The 12,463-nt window shown below is 35.4% G+C and overlaps 2 protein-coding genes across 4 annotated transcripts; one reads left to right on the plus strand and one right to left on the minus strand.

Moving 5' to 3' along the window:
* LOC109727847 (F-box protein At5g49610-like) lies at positions 326-5,505 on the plus strand. Of its 3 annotated transcripts, XM_020258046.1 has the most exons (4): positions 326-1,600; positions 3,307-3,398; positions 5,174-5,210; positions 5,298-5,505. In XM_020258046.1, the coding sequence occupies exons 1-4, from the start codon at positions 499-501 to the stop codon at positions 5,324-5,326; spliced, it is 1,260 nt and encodes a 419-aa protein (XP_020113635.1). In that variant the 5' UTR covers positions 326-498; the 3' UTR covers positions 5,327-5,505. The 3 variants fall into 3 exon arrangements, 2 of the variants coding, with proteins under 2 accessions (XP_020113635.1, XP_020113636.1); XR_002220856.1 differs by lacking the exon at positions 5,298-5,505 and having other exon boundaries at positions 326-1,623; positions 3,286-3,398; positions 5,174-5,192; XM_020258047.1 differs by lacking the exons at positions 5,174-5,210; positions 5,298-5,505 and having other exon boundaries at positions 326-1,623; positions 3,307-3,395.
* On the minus strand, positions 6,036-9,211 carry LOC109728374 (acidic leucine-rich nuclear phosphoprotein 32-related protein 1-like; the record flags this gene model as incomplete). The annotated part of the gene is made up of 2 exons (XM_020258767.1): positions 6,036-6,606; positions 8,720-9,211. Coding segments are annotated over 2 exons (753 nt in total), but the record flags the coding sequence as incomplete, so codon positions are not given.

Raw genomic sequence — 12,463 nt, forward strand, 5'->3', positions numbered from 1 at the left:
TATAATATATTTTATAATATGGTAAAGTGAAATGCTTGTTTGGGATTCGAGTTTTTGAGCTCGGATTCGAATTTTGAATATAAATTTTTAAAATCCGTCCGGTTTGGATTTCAAATTTGATCGTCGGATTCGGATGTTTCCAAATACCTGTCCCGATTCAGACCCATCTACATCTCTTTATGTGAATAATAATAACGCAGATGATGATTATTGATTAGCAAACCTTATGGCCCGACCCGAACCCGTTTAACCTCTGAGAGTGCACTTGTCGCCTTTTAATTGGTGTTGTCTATGGTGACGTGGTGAACCAGGTCCACACAACAAGTTGAACATTTGGTTCCATTCCCTTTCTCGATCTCTCGAAACCGCCATTAATGGCGGATTCGACCTCAAACGCCACGACACTTTAATTTACCAAAATACCCCTCCCATCGCACACAAATGTAGTAACAACCGTTTCCCCGCTAGTTTCCCCCTCGAAATCCCGATCGAGACCCGATGAATCCCCGCGATTCCCACCCCGTTTCCCTCCCCATCGACCTCACGATCCAGATCCTCGCGCGCCTCCCCACCAAATCCCTCCTCCGATTCCGCTCCGTGTGCAAGCTGTGGCGCGAGGTGCTTTCCCAGAAGCAGTTCGTCGACCTCCACTTCGCCCTCAGCTCCCGCACCCGCGGCGTCGCGATCGAATCCCCCGATCACGCCGCGTCCACCCCCGATTTGGTATGTGTCGATCCGATCCTAGGGGTTTCGGCGTTTTCGCTGGATTTTTTGGACGATCGGGTCAAAATTAGGGCTTCTTGTAATGGCCTCCTGTGTTGCTCGAGCGTGCGGAGTCGGGGCGTGTACTACGTGTGCAATCCGATGACGAGGGAGTTTAGGGTTTTGCCGCGGACGAGGGAGAGGCCCTTCACGCGATCGGAGCCGGAGTACGAGGCGACCCTGGTAGGGTTAGGGTTCGACCCCGCTACGTGGAGGATCCACGTTGCGATCGCCGGGTTCCACCGCTCGTTCGGGCGGTGGCCCCGCGGCGGCGATCGGCGGCTTGTGTGCAAGGTGTTCGACGCCGCCACCGGGGCCTGGACCCGGTTCGCCGCGTCAATGTGCGACGAATTCACCTGCATGAACCGGAACCAGTCGGTGTACGCCGGGTGCTCGATGAATTGGCTCACCCACTGCTGCCGTTATGTTTCCGTGCTCGATCTCGAGAACATGCTGTGGGGGAAGATCACGTTGCCCGACGAGGTGCTGGCCACGCGGCAGGGGACGAGATTTTACCTGTTGGAATTGGAGGGGTCCGTTTCGGTTGTTCAGATGTCTAGATTTTGGATGAGCACTTGGGTGTTGAAGGATCGCGCTAAAGAGGAGTGGGCTCTGGTGGATAGGGTGAATCTTAGGTGCATTGACGGGTACGCGGCGAGTGTTTTTCCGATTAGCCAGACAAAAGATGTGGTTTTTATGGCCACCCAGAAGAAAATACTGATGCATGATCGAAATTCGAGGGTTTGGAAGGAGGTTTATGGGGTGGAGGGCAATTTCACATACCCGTTGTGGTTCTCAGCGTTCGCTTTTGGGAGCACACTCTTTCCCTGCCGACAAGGTGCACTCGGTTCTTAAAAGTTGGTTAGTGCTCGATATTTCTTCGATTGCTTTTCATGCTGATGCATTACGTGTAATTAGTATACAAGTTATCCATCTTCGATTGCTTCAGCTTGGTTGTCATAGTGGGAAAATTGTTGCTTGTAGTTACCTTTTTGTCTCTGAATTCTCCCAGCCATTGTAGGAGCCTGCTAGGTATAACCAAGTTTCGAAGTTCTAATTTCTCTAAATTCTGTTGTTCTTTTGAAATTTCCTTGTGAATATTGCATGTCAAAATATTCTGAAATTATGATGAATTATCTATTAAGGAAAAAGAATGGTTGGTTCTGGTAAAGTGGAATATCAACTAAATACCATCTTGTTTTTGAATTGCCTTGCTGCATGCATATTTGTATTTTGAATTTATCTGCTCCTCTCTGTTCAAGCATGTAATAAGGAATAGAAGTAGGAGAATGGTCTTATAAGAGATCTTTTCCTCTATACCGAAATCGGATGGACCGCTTTGCCAACAAGGTGCTTTCCTAAGCTCTATCCAATGTTTGTGGAGAACCTAATTTTCTTTGTGGCTTTTACATCTACGGTCAACAACACGTGGGACATTCAGCAATATAAAGTATGTAGTTAAGATCATTCAGTCTAGATACATAAACTTTCGTTTGCTTCCAAGGTACTAAGTTAGATGGTTAATAATAACAGTGTTTGACTCTCATACGTTATGAGTTCATGGCGACATAAAGAAGGTCAAGGATCAGAGAGGTATACCACGTACTTGCCGTCAACTAATAATTTATTGTCACCAGCAAAACATTTGAGAGGCATAGCACGTATTTATGTACTTGTTATGTGAAATCCACTATTTCAAGTCCTTTAAGGCTACTTGTTATGGTCAGAAAATCCAGTTGTTATGTATTAGTCATGAAATCATGGTGCTCGATCTAATATAATTTGTGAGCTGGAGATTTTATTCTGGTTTTTGCACCTTTACCCTCAATGAAATTTCTTAGTTTGCTCGGAAAGTAAACAATTATCAGTCCCCTTTCCATATTAGTCTTTTGTCATGTAATCTTTTCATTTTCTCAGTTTTTACTTAATCTAGGAAATTGTTATCTCCTTTGAATTGCCATGTGACTTGTAGCAGCGGATTAAGCCATAAAACCAGAACGCCAAGCAGTTGTTCTTAACAATATAGTCGAACATATCCTGACAATGTTTATTCATTCTCTGGCAACTTTTCATTAATGGGATGAAGTAGTAAAACTTTGATATTGCGTTACAGTTCAGGTCAAATCAGTAAATGCGACAAATTTGTTTGCAATAATTTTATCTCTCTGTGTACTTCGGTGGAAACTCATCCTACTGATCATCGTATTGTAATAGTTTACTCTCTCTCTCTCTCTCTCTCTCTCTCTCTCTCTCTCTCTCTACACTACATTTTGCTTGAGACCAAAACTTACTGGAAAATTTTGCAGCTATTGGAAAACTTTTGATATTGAGTTACAGTTCAGATCAGGAACTAAAGAATCAGTAAATGTGAAAATTTTCGACAACAATTGTCTCTCTCTGTACTTCAGTGGAACTCATGCTACTGATCATTGTATTGTAATATATATATAGAGAGAGACAGTATATATATATATGTACCACGTCATTTTGCTTGAGAACAAAACTTACTGGAAAATTTGACAGCTATTTTTCACATGCATTCAGTTCGAAGAGCAAGAAGAAGCTTCTTTCTGCTTGCACATAAGTCTGCTGGAAGACGTGAATCTCATTTACGTTCTTCTTACAAGAAAAGGGGTGTAAGTTGGTTGCCAACATCCTATTTCCTGTTGCATTTACATGTTTTGATTGTCTTCCTCTTCTTAGCATTAGAAAAGTTTTAAAGCCTTTTTTTTTCCTGCTAATCTTGCATTTTCCTTGTTTGCCTCCTGGATGATGCTTTGATGAGTTTCAGCAATTAAACATTAAATGCATGAGTAGAAGCATGCTTGTTTGTTGATCCCTAAAATTCTTAGAAGGGTAGTGCCAATCTTATGAGATGAAATTGCTTTTGAATTCCAGTAAGCAGTGACTTGTTATCTATAAGAAGTTTGGAACTCTTGCTTTAGTAGAAAGAAAGCATGAATACAAGATTTTTATGTAGCCATCCTATCTTTCTGCTTTAACATAGTAAAAGTCCAAATCATAATGCATTATATATTAGGTAATGAAGAAAATGGTATAAAATATTTGAATTAGTTGATTGTTTCATAGATTATTTATATTTGTTAATGATTTTTTAGTCAATATTCTTATATTAGTGAGTATTTTAGAGAAATATTCAGACAACCAAAAAAATTACTGGCTATTAGTAAAGTTACCCCCTCCCACACCCAAAAAAAAAGAAAAAAAAAATCTAAGATTCTGATTTCTTTTGCTTGCATTTTAGGTACAACCACATGTAAACCTAAAACCCATTTTAGGGTTAAATGCATATAGGTCCCTGCAAATATAGAGAATTGCAAATATATCTCTATAAAATTCAACTTTCATATGCTGTCCTACAGAAGTTTTAATATTTTCAAATATGTCCCTCTGGTTTGTTACCGTTAGAAACAACTGTTTATATTTTAACAGCAACTAAGTGAAATGTCAAGTTTATCATCACAAATATGTCCCTCCAAAAGCCACAACAGTATAATATAAGAGGGGTCAAAATGTTAAGTTATCTCATAAACTAACCAGGGCTAAGTATTTAGCCTATGATTAATTAAAATTTTCTAACAGATTCTAACGGTAGGAATATATTTGAAAATATTAGGACTTTTGCTGAGACAATATATGAAAGTTAAACTTTATAGGGATATATTTGTAATTCGTTATATTTGCAGAGACTTGTATGCAGTTAATCCTAAATTTTATTTGGCTTGCTATAGTTGCATCTGCATATTGCAATTGGACCTGCAGTTGGAGACTCAACTCTTGCATCTTGAACTGCATCCAAATTGAATGCAGTAGTTGAAGATGCAGCAGTTAGGAAGAGTTATTCTGAATAAGGAGTAACATTTCTTAGCCACTTACATCGGATAAAATAGATAATTTTTTATCATTTAGGGGGCAATCTCATCATACCACATGTAGGGTCATAAAATCTGCAAATGCAGTGTTTAACCACAAGCAATTAAATTAAATAAAAAAAATTAGTTGCATCATTCTCAATTGCATACTGCTAAACAGATTAGCTGTAATATATATATACTGCATCTGCAGTTACATGCATCTTTAATTATATTATTATATTTACAACTGTATCAAACCAAACCACCCTATTAAGAACACTGTGACCATGTCTGGGTGTAAAACATGGTCTTGCCTTTCTAGGGCATTGTCTCTCATGAATGGGATAATATATGCTTGGATATTTTTCTATGGCCAAATACAATATTATTTGTGGACTTGTTTGTACTCTTTTTTACAAAATGTTGCATCTAAGCTTTTGCAAATTTTTTTTGAGATCTACGGAAACAATAGTAAGATACAGGATTAAAATTAATACAATATAAAAATTTATCTTTTTAATCCATGCTATTTGCAGCCTACTTTTGGGAGATCCGAATCCTCCATTGAATGCTGTAAGATCTATATCACCTTCGCATAATACAGGCATAACATTTCCGTTTGGTATTTTTTAAAGTAGTTATCTTTCCTCTTAAATCAAGGCTTACCAAAGAAGTTGGGCCAGATGTAAAAGTTATCATTGGACAGTTATCTGGAATGAGTTGTTGCATGTATATATTAGAAAAATACAGAAATGGTTCTATAAAGAAAAAAAAGAAAAAAAAAAAGAGGGATAGTTGTATACAACTCTCTGCAGACACATCAAATTATGGATATATCTCTTTAAAGTTTAAGTGATCAACTATGCTTCTCCAAATATGCTGATTTGTTCATATTTGCCTCTCTAGTTGAGTGCCGTTAGTTTTTTATGGTAGTTTTTTTATTAATCTTTAATAGTTAAGAAGCGAAATGACAAAATTGTCTGTGCAAGTATGCCCTTCAAAGTGCAATTAACAGTTGAAAATGTGGAAGAACGCAACTCATAAAAATGCAATGATTACTTTTGCAAATTCCCTCCAAATGGTGGATTTGACAATCATATGTCCCTCCAAATACTTAAGTTATGTAAAAATGCTCTTTCCAATGATCTTTTTCTTCCTCCTCTAGATCTCCACCCACTGAAAGTCAAGTGAAAAAAGAAAAAAAACTCACCTTCGGAAAACAAAACTCCTTTCTAAAAGAAGACTCCTTTTTGTAATCAAAACATGCTATGGATACAAATATTTAAAAAGGCCTGACATGCAAATACCAACTTTAATAGGGTATTACATGTATAAGTTTTTAATACTGTGTGAGTACATATGCTGGAAGCAGAGAGGAAAAAAGCACTAAAATGGAAGTCAAAAATAACAAGCAACTAAAATTTACATAAATATTGAAACTTGCAGCACAGGTATCAGAAACATAGCATCAACAGCAGGATTCAGAAGTTCTACTAAAAACCACAAAAATAAAAAAAAAAAAAAAAGATGAAGCAAACTATTTCAGTAGAAGTCTACAAGAAAAGAAAAATTCAAAAAAAAAGGGCCATCTACAGTCCCCTATTGGGACAAAAAGGACTAGTAAAACTACAAGAGGCATTACTCCTTTTAAATCAAATTACATTGCACCAGAAACTGCTGCCATGGTTTTTTTTAAGGAAAAGGTACACTATCGCTTCGACGGCCGGTCGTCGTCATCATCACCATCGTCGTCGTCGTCATCGTCGTCGTCATCATCATCCTTTCCTGACCTCTTCCTCTTCGATGAGGTCTGATCCGCTCGGCCGCTTCCACCCTCGTCCTGGCCGTCATCATCTTCGTCCTCTACCTCCTCGTCCTCGCCATTTTCTTCGGGCTCGAAGTCGCTAGCATCCTCCTCGTCCTCCGCACGGCCGACCGGTCGGACGAGATATTCAGTACCCAGATTCTCCTACGGAAGCTCAACATAGATTAGCATTAAGAAACAAACAGGAAAACAATATAAGTATGTCGCAAAAATACAATTTATAAATGAGAACAAATGAGTTTCTAATAAATTAACAATGTATCTCAGAACAACCATTACTATAGTTCACGGAGGAAAAAAAAGGAACAAAAGAAAGGGAAAAGAAAATTAGGCGGAGAATTTTGGGATCAGACTGACGTGCAAATTATCAGCACATAAATATACGGATTCTGAATTGCTCAGAAACAGCCTCTGATTATGAATAAACGCATCATATCCCAAAGACCAAACACAGTACCATGTATAACTACTACTATCATGCTACATTAGTATTGGTGTTCAAGCACCGAAAACTCGTAAATTATACTTCACGTAAACAGAAAACTCGCAAGCATAATAAACAAAAAGATAATTGAAGACCAGTCTTTCACCGAACGAAAAATACGAAAATACGTTTTGAGGACAAGAATATACAAAAGAATTTAAATGTAACAGGTGACGAGTTTGGGATCAGACTAGGTGCGAGAATATTGAGCACATAAAGAGCTTCTTCGCTCCTCAGAAACAGCCTCTGATTTTCTGCATCATTTCCCAAACACTATACCATACCTCTCTGGACCACATGTGTATAGAAGAATTCTTCTTCTTGTCTTAATCTCCAATGGATGGATTATGTGAGAGAATGCTTTCCAAACAACACAATACTAGGGAGTTAATGCTTGAGATACAAATAATCAATGTAAATTTGGGGAATACAGGGGCTAACATAAGCAAAGAGTAGGTATATGATTACTATTTTAGGAAACAAGGCATTATTAGATGCTTTTGGAATCGCATACTATTCCATGAATGGAACATAGCATATTCCACCTCTCTGCAAATAAGAATCAGAAAAGGAAAAAGTTAAACTAAGTGTTTTCTTTGAATTTTTCAATGGCGATCCCCATCATAGGCCCATAGGCCTGTAGGCCCACACAAGCGCAAAATAATTCTTGAACTTGTGATAAGTCGAATTAGAGGCCTATGCCCCGACGCTGAGAGTACCAACCAACTGATCTACCGGATAGCATGGCGGTGTTAGAATAATTATATTAAAAGAACCTCATCACATATATTTTCTAGAAATGCTAGCACCACAAGGGGACAGAGGTAGTACAGCCACAGAAAAGAAGAGTAATGGTAAGGCATAAATGAAGAAGAAAAGGATTAAAAAAAAAAAAAATTTAGTGAGAACCCACTACATGGAATCTATCTATAGAGCCAAATATATTCCAACACAAAAATAAAAGGAAGATAAAAAAAATAAAAAAAATTTAGTGAGAACCCACTACATGGAATCTATCTATAGAGCCAAATATATTCCAACACAAAAATAAAAGGAAAAAAGAAAAACATATTATTTTTCTAATGAGTGACATATCCATATTAGTTGAACTCCAAAATCCACCCATTTAAATTTAGGGGTGATTAGGACAAAGAGAGGAATAACCAAAAGACAAAAGGGGGTTATACAAACCACAGATCTACAAATAAAAAGCCTAATACATAGATTAGTAACATATAACCTATCAAAAATAAAACACTTAAAAGGAAATAAGGGAACAAAAAGAGTTAACCAAGCTATTAACACAATAACCAGATCTATAACTTGTTTCTACGGATTAAAGAACTTGTCAAGGAGATATGAGGGTTAATAATTAGGAGAGGGAAAAAAAAAAAAACATCATAATCTCCAGATCTACCCAGTTAAAAGCACCTTCCTATGAATATTTATCTAAAAAATTGAATAATAATACGATTTGGAGGCTACAAAATCGTAAAATATTACTTTTTTTAGATCATCAAACATAGGGCAAACAAATAAACACATGGATCTAAGAATCAATAATTAACAAAATCTAAATAAAATCACACAAAAAAAAACCAGTAATATAGCGAGATCGAGCAAATGAAACTAATAAATCTACAAAAATATGGGGGAAAAAACAAAAAAAAAGCATCTAAAATAGTAAATAATCCATCAAGTAAACCCTAAATTAAAAAAATAGACTATCGTAAAAGCATAAACTTTGCCCTAAACAGTGGCGAGTGTGTATACCTCCTCGCCGTGCTCTTCGTCATCGTCGTCGTCGTCGTCGTCCTCGTCGTCGTCGTCGTCGTCGCTCCCATCGCCCCCTCCTCCTCCCTCCTCCTCCCCTTCTTCGTCCTCCTCGTCGTCGTCCTCCTCCTCCTCCCCAGCTTGAATCCTCGGGTGACTCCCCGGAGGCGGTATTTCCTGAACATCGTCATCATCGTCCTCCTCCCCCTCCTCCTCTTCCTCCTCCCCCTCCTCATCGCCATCGTCGTCGTCCTCATCATCGTCCTCGTCCCCATCTTCCCCATCTTCCCCATCCTCCTCCTCGTCGTCGTCGTCGAGTTGCACCACCTCCTTGGCCGCCGCCGCCGCCCCCTCACCATCCCCACCGCCTCCTCCACCGATATCTCCATTAGCGACCTTGATCTCCTCCCCTTCCTTCTTCGCCTCCCCCTCCCCCTCCCCCACCCCACCCCCGCCCGCTTCGCCTTCGCCTTCCTCAACTCCATCGCCCTCTCATCCTCCGCCGCCGCCGCCATCGCTCCCACACTCTCTCTCTCTCTCTCTCTCTCTCTCTCTCTCAGTAGAAGAAGTAGAAGAAAGAAGAAGAAGAGGAAAATATTCGAAACTAAAAATTAAAAATTAAAATAAATTTTAAAATTAAAATTATTAGGGCGAAAAATTGGAGAAAAACAGTGGGATTAAAAAAAAGAGGACGAAGAAGCAAGGAAGAGAGAGAGAGAGAGAGAGAGAGAGAGAGAGAGGCTTCGACCACCGCGTTTTTTCTCTTCGGGACGATCCGAGCCGTCGACTCTCGGATAGCCACACGGATCGATGACGTGGACGCCCATCCGACGGCTCTCAGGAAGCACGCCGGCCCTGCTCCGGATTTCGCCTACCGCGTGACGCCGCTCACGTGATAGTACTAGGGCTGACGTCATCACGCATCTTTATTTTTCTTTTTTTCCGGAAATAATTATTTAAGGATAAACTTCACATACCCCCATGTGGTTTCGCACTTTCTTACTTTAGTACTTTGTCATTTAAAGTGTATCTAGTTCGTGTCCTGTGGTTTTTATTTTATCTTTTTATTAAATTTTTCGCTAATATTTCGTTAAAATTATATACAAAAATCTTTAGATACCCTACCAAAATCTATCGAATATTCATTTTAGTATCTTTTAATTTTAACTTTGTCATTAATTTAACGAAAAAAATTAGCAGAATCAATAATAAAAAAATAAAAATGAAACCATATGGTACTAAATTTATACACTTCAAAGTTCAAACCGTAGGTATTAAAATGAAAAGGTATGAAACTATATGGATGGTATTTGAAATTTTTTTATTATTTAAAGGTTAAAATGTAAACATTACGGATGCCATATCTAGCCTTATTGAAAAGAAAATTTCTCAATTTAGCTTTCTTCTTAAAAAATACGTAATCTAGCCTTTATTTTGATGAATTAGAAAATAAAAGTGAGTTAAGAACATTTATATGTTAATTAGGAGAAAGAATTTTTTCTCTCTCTCTTTCCTCTCAACGTACTAATATTTAAAAATAATTAGTTTTTATAATAATAACAATAATTAAAAATTAATATTTAATAATAATATTATTATTATTACTGAATGATAATTTTATTATTATTTATTTTATTATTATTATTATTATTATTATTATTATTAGTATTTAATTGACTAATAATGTCAAATTTGATAATGTTGATTTATATAGTCAAATTATGTAGTAATAGTAATAATAATTATAATAATTATTATTTAGTAACTGACCGTTTCTAGTACAAGTGGCAAAGAATTTGGCAGTTAGTACTTGAGGTCCTAAATTTGAATCACAGTTGATTCACATTTTCGTTGATTCACATTTCCAGCTAAATTTATTTCTAAAAAAAATAAACATTCAGTAATAAACAAAGAGGATAGCATCTTGCTATCTTTCTGAAAAAAATATTCAGTAATAATGATATTTATTATTATTAAATATTAATTTTTAATTAATATTATTATAACAAAAATTAATTATTTTTAAATATTAGTAGGTTGAGAGGAGAGAGAGAAAAAAATTTCTCTCTCCTAATTAGCATATAAATACTATTAAAGTTATCTATTATTTTATAATCTATCAAAAAGAGGCAAGATATTGCATTAGATCAACATTAGCCCCCTAAACTTTAAAGTATTTCGAAATTGGCCACCTTTTACTTTTTCTTGTTGCCAAAAACGTACCCCTAACTATACAACATTTTAATTAAGGACTAATTTTATTCCTACCCCTAAAAAATTCAAAATTTTCATAAATATCCCTACATAATTTGAAATATCAAAATTGTCCCTCTAAAAATTAACTTTGTTTAAAAAATACCCTCAGAGCATTTTAATCTTAATTATATTATGGTACAATGAATATTAAAAATAAAATTATCCATTTTGTCCCTAAATATTAGAAACTGGAGGACATATAATAAATGTACGTGGCCTATTTCTTTTTTTTCTTTAATTTTTATCCATTCATTCAAATTTCATTTATTTTGATTTCAGATATTGTCATGAGTTAAATAAAAAAAATTCAATTAATAGATTAATAGCTATTAATAATTAACTAGTAAATGAATTTATGCTAATTTCAACTGAAAATTAGTCAAAGGTTTTAAAATTTAATGGAATAATTATCTTACTTTGTGAATTTTTTTTTTCATTACCTAAAATTTTTATCTTTTTTTATTATTTAAAATTATTATTGGTTCATGCAAAGTCCATTAATTACAAGAATTTAGTTTTTCTTTCCATAATACAATTAATTATTTTATTTGAGGTCATATATTATACTAATATTGCTCTTAGTTATAATGTATTCATAGCAACAAATTTTCTCTACATTAAGTAATCAAATAAAAGTTTTTTTATCATTTAAAAATTGGTGTAGTAAAAAACTAGATAACTAAAATAAATTATCCTCTCATTCTAACAATAAAGCAAAGTAAAATTTAATTTAACTACAATTTATTTTAAATAAAAATATTTATTTAATTGAAATGAATAATTTTTTTAAACTAAAATTAATTAAATTTTACTAAATTATTAGTCCAGATAAAATTTAATTAATTTTAAAATATACTGGAGGGTATTTATAAAATAAAATTAGAAACCAACCATGGGTAAAGTTAGAATGTAAATAATATTAATTTTAATGCGGATGGGCACTTGATGGTAAGGTTATTTTTGAAAGTTTGTTAAATTTGAGGAGGTACACATGATATTTTAATTTTTAAAGGATTATTTATGAAATTAGATGTTTTTAGAAGGGTATAGAGAAAACTTTCTCTTTAATAAACTATTCTTTTTTTCAAAATTTTGATTTTATTATTCAGCCGTTCAATTTGTTTAATTTGAGTTTATCATTGAATTTATTATTTATTTTTATAGATTTAAAGTAAACAATTAGCTAAAACTTTGAAGACAAATTACCATTAATTGACTTAAATTAAACAAATTAAAAAATTAGATAATAAAATCAAAATTTTTAATGATCAAATAATCGATTCAAAATAATTCATAATTCAGATAAGGATGTCACTGGGCCGGGTTTTCAAAAACCCGAACCCAAATCCAAAATCAAATTAAAATTCGAACTCGAATCCGAACCCGGCGGATTTTAAAAATCCATACCCATATTCGAACCCAACTAAAAACCTGAAATCCGAACCCGAACCCGAATCCGAAATAATGATTTCTCTTTATCATATTTCA

The sequence above is a fragment of the Ananas comosus genome, linkage group 23, assembly GCF_001540865.1.
Source record: "Ananas comosus cultivar F153 linkage group 23, ASM154086v1, whole genome shotgun sequence".
Taxonomy (NCBI): Eukaryota; Viridiplantae; Streptophyta; class Magnoliopsida; order Poales; family Bromeliaceae; genus Ananas; species Ananas comosus.

Coding starts and splice junctions, on each gene's coding strand:
- LOC109727847 (XM_020258046.1), top strand. CDS start 499: ATGAATCCCCGCGATTCCCACCCCGTTTCCCTCCCCATCGACCTCACG. Junction 1,601..3,306: donor ACTCTTTCCCTGCCGACAAG/GTGCACTCGGTT, acceptor ACATGCATTCAG/TTCGAAGAGCAAGAAGAAGC. Junction 5,211..5,297: donor CGAATCCTCCATTGAATGCT/GTAAGATCTATA, acceptor TCTTAAATCAAG/GCTTACCAAAGAAGTTGGGC.